Source organism: Bombina bombina, chromosome 1 (genome assembly GCF_027579735.1).
Source record: "Bombina bombina isolate aBomBom1 chromosome 1, aBomBom1.pri, whole genome shotgun sequence".
In the NCBI taxonomy this organism is placed as follows: domain Eukaryota; kingdom Metazoa; phylum Chordata; class Amphibia; order Anura; family Bombinatoridae; genus Bombina; species Bombina bombina.
Window position 1 is genome coordinate 1,504,664,824 of NC_069499.1, and position 22,494 is coordinate 1,504,687,317.

Genomic DNA, 22,494 nt, shown 5'->3' on the forward strand with positions numbered 1-22,494 from the left:
GAATGACAGGTACTGCAAGCAGGAACTGGGCCTCAGATGATCGGTAAGAGGATCCCCTTTCAACAACGATAAGATCTGCACTTCACTTTGACTTCACTCCGAGGAGGCAAAAGAAAATTACTGAAGATCATGGAAGTGGGAGGGGTTTAAAGCTCTGGTGTGTCTTTTGCCTCCTCCTAGTGGACTCTCATACCATGTGATGAAAAAAATTAACATTTTGATTAGTGTGATAGTCAACAGTTTAGGCTATTCAAGTTCACAATCATTATCTAACACACTGGTTTTCAAACCTGTCCTCAAGCATCCCCAACAGGCCAGGTTTTCCTGATTACCTTGGATGAGAGCAGGTAAAATAACCAGGCTTACTAATCAGCTGATTATTTCACCTGTGCTTCAGATATCCTAAAAAATGTGGCCTGTTAAGGAGGACTGAGGACAGGTTTAAAAACCAACTATCTAACATAAGAAAATAAAAAAAATTGCTATGCTTGCACTCTAATCAAGGCTTGGAAACACAAAATTGTTGCTCTTGTCAATCACTTTTACAAATTTTTGCACACTGGAAAATAATTTAAACTGCAAGGGAAAACTATTTTACGGTAAAATTATAAAATGTACTCAGAAAACAGATATAAGGAACTTTAAAACACTTCCTCACTAACATTCAACTTTTTCATTAAGTACTTGAATTTAATGTAACTTTACAAACAAAAAACAGAATTTATGCTTACCTGATAAATTACTTTCTCCAACGGTGTGTCCGGTCCACGGCGTCATCCTTACTTGTGGGATATTCTCTTCCCCAACAGGAAATGGCAAAGAGTCCCAGCAAAGCTGGTCACATGATCCCTCCTAGGCTCCGCCCACCCCAGTCATTCGACCGACGGACAGGAGGAAATATATATAGGAGAAACCATATGATACCGTGGTGACTGTAGTTAGAGAAAATAATTCATCAGACCTGATTAAAAAACCAGGGCGGGCCATGGACCGGACACACCGTTGGAGAAAGTAATTTATCAGGTAAGCATAAATTCTGTTTTCTCCAACATTGGTGTGTCCGGTCCACGGCGTCATCCTTACTTGTGGGAACCAATACCAAAGCTTTAGGACACGGATGAAGGGAGGGAGCAAATCAGGTTACCTAAACGGAAGGCACCACAGCTTGCAAAACCTTTCTCCCAAAAATAGCCTCCGAAGAAGCAAAAGTATCAAATTTGTAAAATTTGGCAAAAGTGTGCAGTGAAGACCAAGTCGCTGCCTTACATATCTGGTCAACAGAAGCCTCGTTCTTGAAGGCCCATGTGGAAGCCACAGCCCTAGTGGAGTGAGCTGTGATTCTTTCAGGAGGCTGCCGTCCGGCAGTCTCATAAGCCAATCGGATGATGCTTTTAAGCCAAAAGGAAAGAGAGGTAGAAGTCGCTTTTTGACCTCTCCTTTTACCAGAATAAACAACAAACAAGGAAGATGTTTGTCTGAAATCTTTAGTAGCCTCTAAATAGAACTTTAGAGCACGGACAACGTCCAAATTGTGTAACAAACGGTCCTTCTTTGAAACTGGATTCGGACACAAAGAAGGTACAACTATCTCCTGGTTAATATTTTTGTTAGAAACAACTTTAGGAAGAAAACCAGGCTTAGTACGCAAAACCACCTTATCTGCATGGAACACCAGATAAGTAGGAGAACACTGCAGAGCAGATAACTCTGAAACTCTTCTAGCAGAAGAAATTGCAACCAAAAACAAAACTTTCCAAGATAGTAACTTAATATCTATGGAATGTAAGGGTTCAAACAGAACCCCTTGAAGAACTGAAAGAACTAGATTTAGACTCCAGGGAGGAGTCAAAGGTCTGTAAACAGGCTTGATCCTAACCAGAGCCTGAACAAATGCTTGAACATCTGGCACAGCTGCCAGTCTCTTGTGTAGTAAGACAGATAAAACAGAGATCTGTCCCTTTAGGGAACTTGCAGATAATCCTTTCTCCAAACCTTCTTGAAGAAAGGAGAGAATCTTAGGAATTTTTATCTTATTCCATGGGAATCCTTTGGATTCACACCAACAGATATATTTTTTCCATATTTTATGGTAAATTTTTCTAGTTACAGGTTTTCTGGCCTGAACCAGAGTATCACCGAATCTGAAAACCCACGCTTTGATAGAATCAAGCGTTCAATCTCCAAGCCGTCAGTTGGAGGGAGACCAGATTTGGGTGTTCGAATGGACCTTGAACAAGAAGGTCCTGTCTCAAAGGTAGCTTCCATGGTGGAGCCGATGACATATTCACCAGGTCTGCATACCAAGTCCTGCGTGGGCACGCAGGAGCTATCAAGATCACCGAGGCCCTCTCCTGATTGATCCTGGCTACCAGCCTGGGAATGAGAGGAAACGGTGGGAATACGTAAGCTAGGTTGAAAGTCCAAGGTGCTACTAGTGCATCTACTAGAGTCGCCTTGGGATCCCTGGATCTGGACCCGTAGCAAGGAACCTTGAAGTTCTGACGAGACGCCATCAGATCCATGTCTGGAATGCCCCATAATTGAGTTATTTGGGCAAAGATTTCCGGATGGAGTTCCCACTCCCCCGGATGAAATGTCTGACGACTCAGAAAATCCGCTTCCCAATTTTCCACTCCTGGGATGTGGATCGCAGACAAGTGGCAGGAGTGATCCTCCGCCCATTGAATTATTTTGGTCACTTCTTTCATCGCTAGGGAACTCTTTGTTCCCCCTTGATGATTGATATAAGCTACAGTCGTCATGTTGTCTGATTGGAACCTTATGAATTTGGCCTTTGCTAGTTGAGGCCAAGCTCTGAGAGCATTGAATATCGCTCTCAGTTCCAGAATGTTTATCGGGAGAAGAGACTCTTCCCGAGACCATAGACCCTGAGCTTTCAGGGATTCCCAGACCGCACCCCAGCCCACTAGACTGGCGTCGGTCGTGACAATGACCCACTCTGGCCTGCGGAAGCTCATTCCCTGGGACAGATTGTCCAGGGTCAGCCACCAACGGAGTGAATCTCTGGTCTTTTGATCTACTTGAATCATTGGAGACAAGTCTGTATAATCCCCATTCCACTGTTTGAGCATGCACAGTTGTAATGGTCTTAGATGAATTCGTGCAAAAGGAACTATGTCCATTGTTGCAACCATCAATCCTATTACTTCCATGCACTGCGCTATGGAAGGACGAGGAACAGAATGAAGCACTTGACAAGAGCTTAGAAGTTTTGATTTTCTGACCTCTGTCAGAAAAATCCTCATTTCTAAGGAATCTATTATTGTTCCCAAGAAGGTAACTCTTGTTGACGGGGACAGAGAACTCTTTTCTTTGTTCACTTTCCATCCGTGAGATGTGAGAAAGGCTAGAACGATGTCCGTATGAGCCTTTGCCTTTGACAGGGACGACGCTTGTATTAGAATGTCGTCCAAGTAAGGTACTACTGCAATGCCCCTTGGTCTTAGAACCGCTAGAAGGGACCCTAGCACCTTTGTGAAAATCCTTGGAGCAGTGGCTAATCCGAATGGAAGAGCCACAAACTGGTAATGTTTGTCCAGAAAAGCGAACCTTAGGAACTGATGATGTTCCTTGTGGATAGGGATATGTAGGTACGCATCCTTTAGATCCACGGTAGTCATAAATTGACTTTCCTGGATGGTGGGTAGAATCGTTCGAATAGTTTCCATTTTGAACGACGGTACCCTGAGAAATTTGTTTAGGATCTTCAAATCCAAAATTGGTCTGAATGTTCCCTCTTTTTTGGGAACTACGAACAGATTGGAATAAAATCCCATTCCTTGTTCCTTTATCGGAACTGGGTGTATCACTCCCATCTTTAACAGGTCTTCTACACAATGTAAGAATGCCTGTCTCTTTATTTGGTTTGAGGATAAGTGAGACTTGTGGAACCTTCCCCTTGGGGGTAGTTCCTTGAATTCCAGGAGATAACCTTGAGAAACTATTTCTAGTGCCCAAGGATCCTGAACATCTCTTGCCCAAGCCTGAGCAAAGAGAGAGAGTCTGCCCCCCACCAGATCCGGTCCCGGATCGGGGGCTACTACTCCATGCTGTCTTGTTAGCAGTGGCAGGCTTCTTGGCCTGCTTACCTTTGTTCCAGCCTTGCATTGGTTTCCAGGCTGGTTTGGGTTGTGAGGCATTACCCTCTTGCTTAGAGGATGCAGAATTAGAGGCTGGTCCATTTCTGCGAAAGGGACGAAAATTAGGCTTATTTTTAGCCTTAAAAGACCTATCCTGTGGAAGGGCGTGGCCCTTTCCCCCAGTGATGTCTGAAATAATCTCTTTCAAATCAGGTCCAAATAAAGTTTTACCTTTGAAAGGAATGTTAAGTAATTTTGTCTTGGATGACACATCCGCTGACCAAGACTTTAGCCAAAGCGCTCTGCGCGCCACAATAGCAAACCCTGAATTTTTCGCCGCTAATTTTGCTAATTGCAAAGCGGCATCTAAAATAAAAGAGTTAGCCAATTTAAGTGCGTGAACTCTGTCCATAACCTCCTCATATGGAGTTTCTCTACTGAGCGACTTTTCTAGTTCCTCGAACCAGAACCACGCTGCCGTAGTGACAGGAACAATGCATGAAATTGGTTGTAGAAGGTAGCCTTGCTGTACAAAAATCTTTTTAAGCAAACCTTCCAATTTTTTATCCATAGGATCTTTGAAAGCACAACTATCTTCGATAGGAATAGTAGTGCGTTTGTTTAGAGTAGAAACTGCCCCCTCGACCTTGGGGACTGTCTGCCAGAAGTCCTTTCTGGGGTCGACCATAGGAAATAATTTCTTAAATATAGGGGGAGGAACAAAAGGTATGCCGGGCTTTTCCCACTCTTTATTTACTATGTCCGCCACCCGCTTGGGTATAGGAAAAGTGTCGGGGGACACTGGAACCTCTAGGAACCTGTCCATCTTGCATAATTTCTCTGGAATGACCAAATTGTCACAATCATCCAGAGTAGATAACACCTCCTTAAGCAGTGCGCGGAGATGTTCTAATTTAAATTTAAATGTCACAACATCAGGTTCAGCTTGATGAGAAATTTTTCCTGAATCTGAAATTTCTCCCTCAGACAAAACCTCCCTCATGGCCCCTTCAGATTGGTGTGAGGGTATGACAGAACAATTATCATCAGCGTCCTCTTGCTCTTCAGTGTTTAAAACAGAGCAATCGCGCTTTCTCTGATAAGTAGGCATTTTGGATAAAAGATTTGCTATGGAGTTATCCATTACAGCCCGTTAATTGTTGTATGGTAATAAGTATTGGCGAACTAGATGTACTAGGGGCCTCCTGAATGGGCAAAACTGGTGTAGACACAGTAGGAGATGATGTAGTATCATGTTTACTCCCCTCATTTGAGGAATCATCTTGGGCAATATCATTATTTGTGGCAGTACTGTCCTTACTTTGTTTGGACGCTATGGCACAATTATCACATAAATTTAAATGGGGAGACACATTGGCTTTCATACATATAGAACATAGCTTATCTGAAGGTATAGACATGTTAAACAGGCTTAAACTTGTCAACAATGCACAAAAAACGTTTTAAAATAAAACCGTTACTGTCACTTTAAATTTCAAACAGAAAACACTTTATTACTGAATATGTGAAAAAGTATGAAGGAATTGTTCAAAAATTACCAAATTTTCACCACAGTGTCTTAAAGCCTTAAAAGTATTGCACACCAAATTTCAGAGCTTTAACCCTTAAAATAACGGAACCGGAGCCGTTTTTCAATTTAACCCCTATACAGTCCCAGATACAGTCTTTGCTAAGACCCAACCAAGCCCTGAGGGGAATACGATACCAAATGACGCCTTCTAAAAGCTTTTTCAGAGATTCTTAGATCCACACACATGCATCTGCATGCCCTGTTCTCAAAAAACAACTGCGCATTAATGGCGCGAAAATGAGGCTCAGTCTATGACTAGAAAGGCCCCCTGACTGAAAAAGGTGTCCAATACAGTGCCTGCCGTTTTATAAACATTCCCCAAGATTATAAATGTCAATTGTTAGCCTAAATTTGAATAATATGCACAAATAAAGCAATCGATTTAGCCTATAAAAATGTCTACCAGTTTTTTAGCCCATAATAAGCCCTATATTCTGTTTGTTTTTGAATAAGAAAATGGCTTACCGGTCCCCATGAGGGGAAATGACAGCCTTCCAGCATTACACAGTCTTGTTAGAAATATGGCTAGTCATACCTTAAGCAGAAAAGTCTGCTAACTGTTTCCCCCAACTGAAGTTACTTCATCTCAACAGTCCTATGTGGAAACAGCAACCGATTTTAGTTACTGTCTGCTAAAATCATCTTCCTCTTACAAACAGAAATCTTCATCCTTTTCTGTTTCAGAGTAAATAGTACATACCAGCACTATTTTAAAATAACAAACACTTGATAGAAGAATAAAAACTACATTTAAACACCAAAAAACTCTTAACCATCTCCGTGGAGATGTTGCCTGTGCAACGGCAAAGAGAATGACTGGGGTGGGCGGAGCCTAGGAGGGATCATGTGACCAGCTTTGCTGGGACTCTTTGCCATTTCCTGTTGGGGAAGAGAATATCCCACAAGTAAGGATGACGCCGTGGACCGGACACACCAATGTTGGAGAAACAATGTCCTATGTTCCTAACAGCTGCTAGCTATAGTGTTATACAAGTACGGGCTAGATTTGTTAAGCCTTATTTAGCTATGTGCAGCAGGTTCACATAAGCGAGCCTGCTGCCACATATTTACTTTTTCGTCTCCACCACTTCAGAAGTGGCGAGATCAATCTCCCCGACACCCACTTGTTTGGAGTGATTGACATGCCCTGCTCTAGCGCAATTGGTTGTGCCAGAGTAGGGGGCAGCATTCTACAAGAATTATCTTGTGCAATGTTAAATTTCACCCTGCAATCACAAATGGTGATTGTAGGTGGACAGGTTCACTACTTGCAAACCTGTCTACCTGCAGGGATGGCAAATTTTCCCCTAACTTTACATACAGTAGATAAACTATATATATATATAATTAAATATGAGGTGATCATGTATGTTGTTCTAAGCCGTGTGTGATGGAAGTCTAAATTGAACGTGACTTATACAATGGTTCTATACAAAAATATGGTTAGAGGTTAAACCAGTTTCTTCCTATTTTATTTATTTATATTTTTATTACTTATTTGTAAAGCTTCACAATATTCTGTAGTGCTAAACATATGATCATTGGGGTATAGAATACAAATAGCTTTGACAATGGAATTTATACAGGAGGATGGCACTGCTCCATGGAGTTTATGAAGTAAAAAGCAAATAAAAACACCAATCATATTTTGTGACTCATGTTCTAAACTATACGAGTTGAGGAAAAACCACAGTGAACTCAGGATGTTGGATGATTTACTTATTTTTATGACCTTATCCAAATAGTAATCCATCCTCAAATATGGAAGGTCCACTCAGCAAAGCATGAATTAAAGGGGAACAAATATATAAAAAGTTAAGCTTTAGAAAAAAACCTCATGGAATCTATAAATTTAGCTATAAATTGATCCAATGCCAAATAGCTGTAAACAAAACTATAGCTTTAGACATTCTATTATGAGAAATGTTTTAATGTATTCCAGGGTGACTTGAGACTCCTCTGCTTTTAGCCAATTCTCTCAAAAACTAAGAACTCATTCAACCACAACAATCAGTACTTACCATTCCGAATTTGTTCATGTTGCTCCTTGTCGGAGTTTGGAAGCTGCTGTTGCGTCTGTTGCTGACCAGCATTAACCGGCGAGTGTTGACCAATCCCAAATGAAATAGGAGATCCTCGCCCATGTGCTTGGAGGAGGTTCATATTATATGCCATAGCTGGATGAGTCATGATGCGTGGGTCAACAGGAAACCTGTTCTGGTAGTTCGGCCATGGCACCTAAAATTCAACAATCCAATGACTCGTGATCATAAAGGTTATATGTAATGTTACAGTCTAATCCACAAATTATACAGGAATGTTAGGAGTACTATGATACAAAGCAACAAAGTTGAAAGACTTCTTCAGCTACAACACAATGCTACTCATACATATAAAGCAGATTCTTAATTACAGAACTCAGTAAACTGTGAAATAATTGTGTGTAAATGTCGGTAAGGTCAAAAATTTCTTTGTGATAGTTAAAAACATAATTTATGTAAGAACTTACCTGATAAATTCATTTCTTTCATATTGGCAAGAGTCCATGAGCTAGTGACATATGGGATATACAATCCTACCAGGAGGGGCAAAGTTTCCCAAACCTCAAAATGCCTATAAATACACCCCTCACCACACCCACAATTCAGTTTAATGAATAGCCAAGCAGTGGGGTGATAAGGAAAGGAGTAGAAAGCATCAACAAAGGAAATTTGGAAATAATTGTGCTTTATACAAAAAAATCATAACCACCATAAAAAGGGTGGGCCTCATGGACTCTTGCCAATATGAAAGAAATTAATTTATCAGGTAAGTTCTTACATAAATTATGTTTTCTTTTTCATGAGCTAGTGACATATGGGATATCAATACCCAAGATGTGGATCTCCACTCAAGAGTCACTAGAGAGGTAGGGAATAAAAATAAAAACAGCCATATTCCACTGAAAAAATTAATCCACAACCCAAAAAAATAAGTATTTTCATTCTTGAAAGAAAAAAACTTAACCAAAAGCAGAAGAATCAAACTGAAACAGCTGCCTGAAGAACTTTTCTACCAAAAACTGCTTCCGAAGAAGCAAATACATCAAAACGGTAGAATTTAGTAAATGTATGCAAAGAGGACCAAGTTGCCGCTTTGCAAATCTGATCAACTGAAGCTTCATTCTTAAAAGCCCACGAAGTGGAGACTGATCTAGTAGAATGAGCTGTAATTCTCTGAGGCGGGGCCTGACCCGACTCCAAATAAGCTTGATGAATCAAAAGTTTCAACCAAGAAGCCAAGGAAATAGCAGAAGCCTTCTGACCTTTCCTAGGACCAGAAAATAAAACATAGATTGGAAGTCTTCCTGAAATCTTTAGTAGCTTCCACATAATATTTCAAAGCTCTTACCACATCCAAAGAATGTAAGGATCTTTCCAAAGAATTCTTAGGATTAGGACACAAGGAAGGGACAACAATTTTTCTACTAATGTTGTTAGAATTCACAACCTTAAGTAAAAATTGAAAAGAAGTCCGCAAAACTGCCTTATCCGGATGAAAAATCAGAAAAGGAGACTCACAAGAAAGAGCAGATAACTCAGAAACTCTTCTAGCAGAAGAGATGACCAAAAAGAACAACACTTTCCAAGAAAGTAGTTTAATGTCCAAAGAATGCATAGGTTCAAATGGAGGAGCCTGTAAAGCCTTCAGAACCAAATTAAGACTCCAAGGAGGAGAAATTGATTTAATAACAGGCTTAATACAAACTAAAGCCTGTACAAAACAGTGTATATCAGGAAGTACAGCAATCTTTCTGTGAAATAAAACAGCAAGAGCTGAGATTTGTCCTTTCAAGGAACTTGCAGACAAACCCTTATCCAAACCATCCTGAAGAAACTGTAAAATTCTAGGAATTATAAAAGAATGCCAGGAGAATTTATGAGAAGAACACCATGAAATGTAAGTCTTCCAAACTCTATAATAAATCTTTCTAGAGACAGATTTGCGAGCTTGTAACATAGTATTAATCACTGAGTCAGAGAAACCTCTATGACTTAGTACTAAGCATTCAATTTCCATACTTTCAAATTTAATGATTTGAGATCCTGACGGAAAAACGGACCTTGAGATAGTAGGTCTGGCCGTAACGGAAGTGGGCAAGGCGGGCAACTGGACATCCGAACCAGATCCGCATAACAAAACCTGTGTGGCCATGCTGGAGCCACCAGCAACACAAAAGATTGTTCCATTATGATTTTGGAGATCACTCTTGGAAGGAGAACTAGAGGCGGGAAAATGTAAGCAGGATGATAACACCAAGGAAAGTGTCAGTGCATCCACTGCTTCAGCCTGAACATCCCTGGACCTGGATAGGTATCTGGGAAGTTTCTTGTTTAGATGAGAGGCCATGAGATCTATCTCTGGAAGACCCCACATCTGAACAATCTGAGAAAATACATCTGGATGGAGAGACCACTCCCCTGGATGTAAAGTCTGGCGGCTGAGATAATCCGCCTCCCAATTGTCTACACCTGGGATATGTACCGCAGAGATTAGACAGGAGCTGGATTCCGCCCAAGCAAGTATCAGAGATACTTCTTTCATAGCTTGGGGACTGTGAGTCCCACCCTGATGATTGACATATGCCACTGTTGTGATATTGTCTGTCTGAAAACAAATGAACGGTTCTCTCTTTAACAGAGGCCAAAACTGAAGAGCTCTGAGAATTGCACGGAGTTCTAAAATATTTATTGGTAATCTTGCCTCTTGAGATTTCCAAACCCCTTGTGTTGTCATAGATCCCCAAACAGCTCCCCAACCTGAAAGACTCGCATCTGTTGTGATCACAGTCCAGGTTGGCCAAACAAAAGAAGCCCCTTGAACTAAACGATGGTGATCTATCCACCATGTCAGAGTGTCGTACATGGGATTTAAGGATATTAATTGTGATATCTTTGTATAATCCCTGCACCATTAATTCAGCATACAAAGCTGTAGAGGTCTCATGTGAAAATGAGCAAAGGGGATTGCGTCCGATGCGGCAGTCATGAGACCTAAAACTTCCATGCACATAGCCACTGAAGGGAAAGACTGAGACTGAAGGTGCCGGCAGGCTGCAACCAACTTTAAACGTCTCTTGTCTGTTAGAGACAGAGTCATGGACACTGAATCCATCTAGAAACCTAAAAAGGTGACCCCTTGTCTGAGGAATCAAGAAACTTTTTGGTAAATTGATCCTCCAACCATGTTTCCGAAGAAACAACACTAGTTGATTCGTGTGAGATTCTGCAGTACGTAAAGACTGAGCTAGTACCAAGATATCGTCCAAATAAGGAAACACTGCAATACCCTGTTCTGTGAATACAGAGAGTAGGGCACCCAGAACCTTTGAAAAGATTCTTGGAGCTGTTGCTAGGCCAAATGGAAGAGCAACAAATTGGTAATGCTTGTTTAGAAAAGAGAATCGCAGAAACTGATAATGTTCTGGATGAATCGGAATATGAAGGTATGCATCCTGCAAGTCTATTGTGGACATATAATGTCCTCGCTGAACAAAAGGCAGAATTGTCCTTATAGTCACCATCTTAAAGTTGGTACTCTTACATAATGATTCAAAATTTTCAGATCCAGAACTGGTCTGAATAAATTTTCCTTCTTTGGGACAATGAATAGATTTGAATAAAACCCCAAACCTTGTTCCTGAAGAGGAACTGGCATGATTACCCCTGAAGACTCCAGGTCTGAAACACACTTCAGAAAAGCCTGAGCTTTTACTGGATTTGCTGGGATACGTGAGAGAAAAAATCTTCTCACAGGAGGTCTTACTCTGAATCCTATTCGATACCCTTGAGAGACAATGCTCTGAATCCATTGATTTTGGACAGATTTTATCCAAATATCCTTGAAAAACCTTAATCTGCCCCCTACCAGCTGAGTTGGAATGAGGGCCGCACCTTCATGCGGACTTAGGGGCTGACTTTGGTTTCCTAAAAGGCTTGGATTTATTCCAATTTGAGGAAGGCTTCCAATTGGAAGCAGATTCCTTGGGGGGAGAATTAAGTTTTTGTTCCTTATTCTGACGAAAGGAACGAAAACGGTTAGAAGCCTTAGATTTGCCCTTAGGTTTTTTATCCTGAGGCAGAAAAACTCCCTTTCCCCCAGTGACAGTTGAAATAATAGAATCCAACTGAGAACCAAATAAATTATTACCTTGGAAAGAAAGAGATAGCAATCTAGATTTAGATGTCATATCAGCATTCCAAGATTTAAGCCACAAAGCTATTCTAGCTAATATAGCTAAAGACAAGGCTCTAACATCAATTTTGATAATATCAAAAATGGCATCACAAATAAAATGATTAGCATATTGCAGTAAGCGAATGATGCTAGATAAGTCAGAATCCAAATCCTGTTGCGCTAAATTCTCCAACCAGAAAGTTGATGCAGCCGCAACATCAGCCAAAGAAATTGCAGGTCTAAGAAGATGACCTGAATATAAATAGGCCTTCCTTAGATAAGATTCAAGCTTCCTATCTAAAGGATCCTTAAAGGAAGTACTATCTTCCATAGGAATAGTGGTACGTTTAGCAAGAGTAGAAATTGCCCCATCAACTTTGGGGATTTTTTCCCAAAACTCTATAGATTTTGCTGGTAAAGGATACAATTTTTTAAACCTTGAAGAAGGAATAAAAGAAGTACCTGGCTTATTCCATTCCTTAGAAATCATATCCGAAATAGCCTCAGGAATAGGAAAAACCCCTGGAGAAACCACAGGAGGTTTAAAAACAGCATTTAAACGTTTATTAGACTGAACGTCAAGAGGACTAGTTACCTCAATATCCAAAGTAATTAACACTTCTTTTAATAAAGAACGCATATACTCTATTTTAAATAAATAAGTAGATTTGTCAGTGTCAATGTCTGAGGAAGGCTGTTCTGTATCAGATAGATCCTCATCAGAAGAGGATAAATTATTATGTTGGTCATTTGAAATTTCATCAACTAAATGAGAAGTTTTAAAAGACCTTTTACGTTTATTAGAAGGTGGAAATGCAGACAAAGCCTTTAAGATAGAATCAGAAACAAATTCTTTAAAATTTACAGGTATATCATGTACATTAGAAGTTGAAGGAACTGCAACTGGCAATGTACTATTACTGATGGATACACTATCTGCATGTAAAAGTTTATCATGACAACTATTACAAATGACATTCGGCGAAATAATTTCAACAATTTTACAACAAATGCACTTGGTAGAACCGATGTCAGGCAGCAATGTTCCAGCAGAAACTTCTGAGGCAGGATCAGATTGAGACATCTTGCAAAATGTAAGAGAAAAAACAACATATAAAGCAAAATTATCTATTTCCTTATATGAGTTTCAGGAATGGGAAAAAATGCAAATAGCATAGGCCTCTGATAGAGAAAAAAGCAAGAGGCAAACATCAATGGGGTATTGAAATAATGAAAAGTTTGGCGCCAAGTATGATGCACAACGTAACGTAAACTTTTTTGGCGCCAAAAATAACCAGAAATGACACACTCGCGTCACTAATGACACAACCGTGTGAAAGGTCTCGGTGTCAAGTATGACGCTGGAAATGACGAAATTGCGTCAGACGTATTTTTCTGCGCCAAAAATATTTTCGCGCCAAGAATGACGCAATAAAGTTTAGCATTTGACGCACCCGCGGGCCTAATGCCGCCCACAATTTGCAAGAAGTAGTCAATTGAAAAAAGACTAAACCCCAGGTAAGAAAAATTTTTCTTTAAAAGATGTTAATATTTCCCAAATATGAAACTGACAGTCTGCACAAGGAAATACATGAACCTGACTCAAGGTAAATATAAGTACAATACATAAATTTAGAACTTTATAAAAATGCATAAAGTGCCAAACCATAGCTGAGGTGTCTTAAGTAATAAAAAAACATACTTACCAAAAGACACCCATCCACATATAGCAGATAGCCAAACCAGTACTGAAACAGTTATTAGTAGAGGTAATGGTAAATTGAGAGTATATCGTCGATCAGAAAAGGGAGGTAGGAGATGAATCTCTACAACCGATAACAGAGAACCTATGAAATAGACTCCCGTTACGGAAATCATCGTATTCAATAAGTGATACTCCCTTCACGTCCCTCTGACATTCGCTGTACTCTGAGAGGAATCGGGCTTCAACAATGCTGAGAAGCGCATATCAACATAGAAATCTTAGCACAAACTTACTTCACCACCTCCATAGGAGGCAAAGTTTGTAAAACTGAATTGTGGGTGTGGTGAGGGGTGTATTTATAGGCATTTTGAGGTTTGGGAAACTTTGCCCCTCCTGGTAGGATTGTATATCCCATATGTCACTAGCTCATGGACTCTTGCCAATTACATGAAAGAAAAAGGAAATCACTATATATGATGATTCTATTTTCAGATATCTTTATTCTTTTTTTTTTTTTTTTTTTGCACCAGAAATGGTAAAAATGTAATAGTATACGAAAGCCTGGCTTACCCAAGGCAACATTTTTAAATCTTCCATTTATTTTAAATTCACAATGTTCTATGTTCATGCATATATGTCCCATTTCTGATGATTGCTGAATCCTGAAGATTGCTGTGCATTGTTATATGGAAATTAGATTCCCTGTTTTCCAATCTGCTGAGTTGTAAATAATGCAATTGTAATCTGTTTAATGTTTATTAAATCACAGAGAATAAGCATAGACATTCATGGCTGAGATTTAATACAAGTTCAATATTTATAAGCCCAGAACAATCTTATTCAGAAAAATAAAATACATTTATGGTGTAGGAATTTATTCTGAATAAAATATATATTAATGAAATGAAGAAAAAAGGGTTATTCATAACAAGAAACATTAAGATGATTACTTCGTAAACGTTTAATCAGTATCAGATCTAACATCAAATGCCAGTCATTTAGCGGTTACCTGATACATTTGAATCTCCATCTATTTATGCTGTGAAAGGTGTAAGAGCACTTTTGTACAATATATCCGAGATGACCCAAGTCAATTTCTTGTGCATAATACAGAACACACCATGATAGGCAGCCACATACTGCTAAGGTGTAGTTCTAATAAAATTAAGAAATCTGAGTCTGCTGGAATATTTTATAACAAAATGAAATCTAATGTGCAAAGTAATAAGCCAACCCTTATAGACTGAAAAAGCAATCTAGGAAAAGCTTCTTGTCTCATGCACTCAGACATATCCTATGCATGAAGTGGTACTTTGTTCTCCTTGCTTGCATATAAAAATGCACATTCTCAGCAAAACAAGGTTGGTGATTGGCGGCTCTGCACATATGCACATTCTCAGCTAAACAAGGTTGGTGATTGGCGGCTCTGCACATATGCACATTCTGAGTTAAACAAGGTTGGTGATTAGCGACTCTGCACATACTCAGCTAAACAAGGTTGGTGATTGACGGCTCTGCACATATGCACATTCTGAGTTAAAAAAGGTTGGTGATTAGCGACTCTGCACATATGCACATTCTGAGTTAAACAAGGTTGGTGATTAGCGACTCTGCACATACTCAGCTAAACAAGGTTGGTGATTGGCGGCTCTGCACATATGCACATTCTCAGCTAAACAAGGTTGGTGATTGGCGGCTCTGCACATATGCACATTCTCAGCTAAACAAGGTTGGTGATTGGCGGCTCTGCACATATGCACATTCTGAGTTAAACAAGGTTGGTGATTAGCGACTCTGCACATACTCAGCTAAACAAGGTTGGTGATTGGCGGCTCTGCACATATGCACATTCTCAGCTAAACAAGGTTGGTGATTGGCGGCTCTGCACATTCTGAGTTAAACAAGGTTGGTGATTAGCGACTCTGCACATACTCAGCTAAACAAGGTTGGTGATTGGCGGCTCTGCACATATGCACATTCTCAGCTAAACAAGGTTGGTGATTGGCGGCTCTGCACATATGCAGATTCTGAGTTAAACAAGGTTGGTGATTAGCGACTCTTCACATACTCAGCTAAACAAGGTTGGTGATTGGCGGCTCTGCACATATGCACATTCTCAGCTAAACAAGGTTGGTGATTGGCGGCTCTGCACATATGCACATTCTCAGCTAAATAAGGTTGGTGATTGGCGGCTCTGCACATATGCACATTCTCAGCTAAATAAGGTTGGTGATTGGCGGCTCTGCACATTCTGAGTTAAACAAGGTTGGTGATTAGCGACTCTGCACATACTCAGCTAAACAAGGTTGGTGATTGGCGGCTCTGCACATATGCACATTCTCAGCTAAACAAGGTTGGTGATTGGCGGCTCTGCACATATGCAGATTCTGAGTTAAACAAGGTTGGTGATTAGCGACTCTTCACATACTCAGCTAAACAAGGTTGGTGATTGGCGGCTCTGCACATATGCACATTCTCAGCTAAACAAGGTTGGTGATTGGCGGCTCTGCACATATGCACATTCACAGCTAAATAAGGTTGGTGATTGGCGGCTCTGCACATATGTACATTCTGAGTTAAACAAGGTTGGTGATTAGCGACTCTGCACATACTCAGCTAAACAAGGTTGGTGATTGGCGACTCTGCACATATGCTGCCCGTGATGAGCTCTTGGTGTAAAGCAACACACACAAAACCCCAGAGGTGCTTTCTGCAAATATATTTCAGAACACACCCTTTATGATTCATGCAAATTAACTATTAATATTACATTTTTTTACCATAGCGCTGCATAATATATTGGTGACTTATAAATGACAAATATAAAAAAAATAGACCTACATGAACAATGTGATTGCCCCATTTGCCTCAATTGTTTTCTTTATAAGCTAAAAAAAACAAAACCCTTAAAGCAAAGGGTTAAAGTGTGCTAAGGCACTCTGCTAGCAGACTATGGTAGAAGCCATCACTATATATTTGTGTCTCTGAACTGCAAGACAATCACCGCTCCCCTCTAACCCACACTTACTCCCCCTATTCATAGATTTATAAAGAACAAAGCCTCACTCTGCTTCTAGTGATTTAATAACTTCCCTTAGGGATTATTAAAAGTCTGCTCTGTTTCATGACAACCTAAAGGTCAAGGCTGCAGCTCTTAATATGCTTATTGTTGAAGAGAATCTAGCACAAGAGAGAGGGGATGTGTCAGCAAAGTTACATGAGAGAAGGAAAAAATAAATAAACAAGGCACAAAATAAACAAAGCACTAAAGCAAACGTAAATTTCACCTTCAAATCTCATTTGAAACATGGAAAATCAATGTGCTTTCAGGGTAAGAGGAGGTAGGATAGTGAGGCGCAAAAGCGGATTGTGTAAATCTTGAAAAAAACCTAGAAATAGCTTATCTTTATCAATTTAACACTTTACGATATAGAAATCTCTGAAAGGCTTTAAAATAATCACTGAAACCCATATGGATTATTAAATAAAAATACCATATGACGAGGGCTTGACATTTTCAGTGGTCCCGGACAACTTAGAAATTGCAGCAGACGACTTAGAATCTGACTTTTTTCTTTCTTTAACATTGAGTGGACTACTAACCCTCTGGGCTAGTAAGCTTTTACCCTTTGACTAGTAAACCATAGTGGTATATTTCCACCCCTCGATATGACTATCTATAGATTCTGCATGGTTACTGAGCAACTCTGAGAATGGCTTTCCAAAAGGCCAATAGAAAGGAATGATCCAACAAATAAATAAACTAGATTATTTTTTTTCTTTAACGAGGAAATATTTCTTGTTTTGGCTGACACACATTTCTGTAATTGGAAGTAGTAGTGATCAGATATATATATATATATATATATATATATATATATATATAATCCCTTTTGCGTAACCAGCACGGTTATATAAATACACGATTTACCTCTGTGATTACCTTGTATCTAAGCCTCTGCAGACTGCCCCCTTATTTCAGTTCTTTTGACAGACTTGCATTTTAGCCAATCCATAACACCACGCGAGTGAGCAGTGTTATCTATATGGCACACATGGACCAATGCCCTCTAGTTGTAAAAAAGGGCTTAGAAATTAGCATATGAAACCACCTTTAGGTTTAGATTTTCAACTAAGAATAAATACCAAGGGAACAAAGCAAATTTGATTATAAAAGTGAATTGGAAAGTTGTTATAAATTGCCTGTCCCATCTGAATCGTGAAAGTTTATTTTTGACTGGACTGTCCCTTTAATGTAATATGAAGAAAATGGCCTTTAGTGTCTTCAACTACAAGAATATTAAAACTTATCACTTTGATTCAGACCTACAGAGCGCACACTTTGTTATTTACACCATTAGTTTGAACAAATATTCAAATCCTCAAAATGCTAATATATATCTATGCAAACTGTACCCTCTGACGTACTAATAAACCACTCTACAGATTATTATTACTATTATATTCATTTAAAGATTACTATAATGTTTATAAAACTGAGCGCATTATTATTGTACTTTATTGTGTACTCTATAACATTTGTCTTTTAAAATTTAAAATCGTTAACGTATTTTGTCATATAAGTCACAGTTTATTATTCAATGTGTGTGTTAAAAAAATGTAAGCAACTCTTGTGCCCACCACGTATGAAGCAGCACTGAGACACAGTAATTTCAGCTGCTATTTCATGTTCAGTGGAAAAAGTGAGAGAGAGGAGGGATGAACAAAGCAGTGAGTAAAACAGGTTAAGAGGAATGAAAGGGAAACAAAGGGGAAACGAGTAATTGTACAGTTTGCGAACCCTATGCACTAATTTACCTTTTTTATAAGTGCTGCATCCTACATGCCAAGCAAACAATAAATATGAAGGTTCATTTCACCCTTGGCCTGAAGCTCAGTATCTTATCCTATGCATTCCAATTAAAACATCTGTCCTAGAACAGTGTTGTCTCTTCATCGCTCTTAAACACTAAGGGCCAGATTATATTTGCGCTCCATTTTGTAATACCAACGCACAAAACTGAAGCATTGAGCTCACGTGAGCAAGCCTCGTTCTGATGCCGTCATACATGGTAAAGAATCTAAGTGCAGCGAAGGGGGTGAGTCTCGCAGCGTTGGGCAGGATTTTAAAATATATATGTATATGATTATATGCATATATTTTTATGTGTATATACACATATCAACACATAAATATATATGTATATACACATAATAACACAAATATATATGTGTATAAGCATAATAACACATAAATATATATGTATATACACATAATAACACATAAATATATATGTATATACACATAATAACACATAAATATATATGTATATAAGCATAATAACACATAAATATATATGTATATACACATAATAACACATAAATATATATATGTATATACACATATCAACACATAAATATATATGTATATACACATATCAACACATAAATATATATGTATAAAGCATATACATATATTTACTGGGAACACACAGTTCCCACAGACCACAATGTAAAGGCACTTTTCAGTACCTTTTTTATTTTCTCTCCCAAACACCCAACACCTGTCAACTTAAGTCTTATGTATTTACTTTAGTAAAAAAAAACAGAATTTATGCTTACCTGATAAATTACTTTCTCCAACGGTGTGTCCGGTCCACGGCGTCATCCATTACTTGTGGGAAATGTTCTCCCCCACAGGGAAAGGCAAGGAGAGCACACAGCAAGAGCTGTCCATATAGCTCCCCCTCTGGCTCCGCCCCCCAGTCATTCGACCGACGGTTAGGAGAAAAAGGAGAAACTATAGGGTGCCGTGGTGACTGTAGTGTATAAAGAAAATTTTTTCAACCTGATTAAAAAAAAACCAGGGCGGGCCGTGGACCGGACACACCAATGTTGGAGAAAGTAATTTATCAGGTAAGCATAAATTCTGTTTTCTCCAACATTGGTGTGTCCGGTCCACGGCGTCATCCATTACTTGTGGGAACCAATACCAAAGCTTTAGGACACGGATGAAGGGAGGGAGCAAATCGGGTTACCTAAACGGAAGGCACCACGGCTTGCAAAACCTTTCTCCCAAAAATAGCCTCCGAAGAAGCAAAAGTATCAAATTTGTAGAATTTGGCAAAAGTGTGCAGAGAAGACCAAGTCGCTGCCTTACATATCTGGTCAACAGAAGCCTCGTTCTTGTAGGCCCATGTGGAAGCCACAGCCCTAGTAGAGTGAGCTGTGATACGGTCAAGAGGCTGCCGTCCGGCAGTCTCATAAGCCAAGCGGATAATGCTTTTCAGCCAAAAGAGAGAGGGGTAGCAGTAGCTTTTTGACCTCTCCTCTTACCAGAGTAAACGACAAACAAGGATGAGGTTTGTCTAAAATCTTTTGTTGCTTCTAAATAGAACAACATCTAAATTGTGTAATAAACGTTCCTTCTTTGAAACTGGATTCGGACACAAAGAAGGAACAACTATTTCATGATTGATGTTCTTGTTGGAAACAACTTTTGGAAGAAAACCAGGCTTAGTACGCAAAACAACCTTATCTGAATGGAACACCAGATAGGGTGGATCACACTGCAAAGCAGATAATTCAGAAACTCTTCTAGCAGAAGAAATAGCAACCAAAAACAGAACTTTCCAAGATAGTAACTTAATATCTATGGAATGTAAAGGTTCAAACGGAACCCCTTGAAGAACTGAAAGAACTAAATTTAGACTCCAAGGAGGAGTCATGGGTCTGTAAACAGGCTTGATTCTAACCAAAGCCTGAACAAAAGCTTGTACATCTGGCAAAGCTGCCAGTCGTTTGTGCAACAAGACGGATAATGCAGAAATCTGTCCTTTTAGAGAACTAGCTGACAATCCTTTATCCAAACCTTCTTGGAGAAAGGAGAGAATCTTTGGAATTTTAATCTTACTCCAGGAGAATCCTTTGGATTCACACCAACAGATATATTTTTTCCATATTTTATGGTAAATCTTTCTAGTCACAGGTTTTCTGGCTTGGACCAGAGTATCAATCACAGAATTTGAAAACCCACGCTTGGATAAAATCAAGCGTTCAATTTCCAAGCAGTCAGCTGCAGAGAAACTAGATTGGGATGTTCGAATGGACCTTGTACTAGAAGGTCCTGTCTCAAAGGTAGCTTCCATGGTGGAGCCGATGACATATTCACCAGGTCTGCATACCAAGTCCTGCGTGGCCACGCAGGAGCTATCAGAATCACCGAGGCCTTCTCCTGTTTGATCCTGGCTATGAGCCTGGGGAGGAGAGGAAACGGTGGAAACACATATGCTAGGTTGAACGACCAAGGCGCCACTAATGCATCCACTAGAGTCGCCTTGGGATCCCTGGATCTGGACCCGTAGCAAGGAATCTTGAAGTTCTGACGGGACGCCATTAGATCCATGTCTGGAATGCCCCATAATTGGGTTAACTGAGCAAAGACCTCCGGATGGAGTTCCCACTCCCCCGGATGGAAAGTCTGACGACTCAAATAGTCCGCCTCCCAGTTGTCTACTCCTGGGATGTGAATAGCAGATAGATGGCAGGAGTGATTCTCTGCCCATTGGATTATCTTGGTTACTTCCTTCATTGCTAGGGAACTCTTTGTTCCCCCCTGATGATTGATGTACGCAACAGTCGTTATGTTGTCCAACTGAAATCTTATGAACCTGGCTTCCGCTAGCTGAGGCCAAGCCAGGAGCGCATTGAATATAGCTCTTAGTTCCAAAATGTTTATCGCGAGAAGCGACTCTTCCCGCGACCATAGGCCCTGAGCTTTCAGAGAGTCCCAGACCACGCCCCACCCCAAGAGGCTGGCGTCGGTCGTGACGATGACCCACTCCGGTCTGCGGAAACTCATTCCCTGAGACAGGTGATCCTGGGTCAACCACCAGAGAAGTGAGTCCCTGGTTACCTGGTCTACTTGAATTTGGGGAGACAAGTCTGTATAGTCCCCATTCCACTGATTGAGCATGCACAGCTGTAATGGACTTAGATGAATTCGAGCAAAAAGAACCACATCCATTGCTGCGACCATTAGTCCTATTACTTCCATGCATTTAGCTATGGAGGGTTGAGGAATAGAGTGAAGAACTCGACAAGCTTTTAGAAGCTTTGTCTTTCTGACGTCTGTGAGAAAGATCTTCATTTCCACAGAATCTATTATTGTTCCCAGAAAAGGAACCCTTGTGGACGGTGACAGCGAACTTTTTTCTATGTTCACCTTCCACCCGTGAGATCTGAGAAAAGCCAACACAATGTCTGTATGAGCCCTCGCTTTGGAAAGAGACGACGCTTGGATTAGGATGTCGTCTAGATAAGGTGCTACAGCGATGCCCCTTGGTCTTAGGACCGCTAGAAGGGACCCTAGAACCTTTGTGAAAATTCTGGGAGCGGTAGCAAAACTGAATGGAAGAGCCACAAACTGGTAATGTTTGTCCAGAAAGGCGAACCTCAGGAACTGATGATGAGATTTGTGGATTGGGATATGCAGATACGCATCCTTTAGATCCACGGTAGTCAAAAATTGACCCTGCTGGATTGTTGGTAAGATTGTCAGAATGGTTTCCATCTTGAAGGATGGAACTCTGAGGAACTTGTTTAATATCTTTAAATCATGAATTGGCCTGAAAGTTCCCTCTTTTTTGGGAACCACAAACAGGTTTGAGTAAAACCCTAGACCTTGTTCCCCGGAGGGGACTGGGTTTATCACTCCTATCTTTGATAGGTCTCTTACACAATGTAAGAATGCCTGTTTCTTTATCTGGTCTGAAGATAAGCGAGACACGTGGAACCTTCCCTTTGGAGGAAGTCCCTTGAATTCTAACAGGTATCCCTTGGAAACTCTCTCTAGTGCCCAGGGATCCAGAACATCTCTTGCC

General features: G+C 40.1%; 1 protein-coding gene across 2 annotated transcripts in view; it reads right to left on the reverse strand.

Moving 5' to 3' along the window:
* Positions 1-22,494, reverse strand: part of HELZ (helicase with zinc finger) — an 842,947-nt gene that overhangs the window by 181,791 nt on the left and 638,662 nt on the right. For both annotated transcript variants that reach the window (XM_053707899.1, XM_053707909.1), the window contains exon 25: positions 7,713-7,929. In XM_053707899.1, the coding sequence (XP_053563874.1) occupies positions 7,713-7,929 (217 nt within the window). The remainder of the gene's footprint in view (positions 1-7,712; positions 7,930-22,494) is intronic.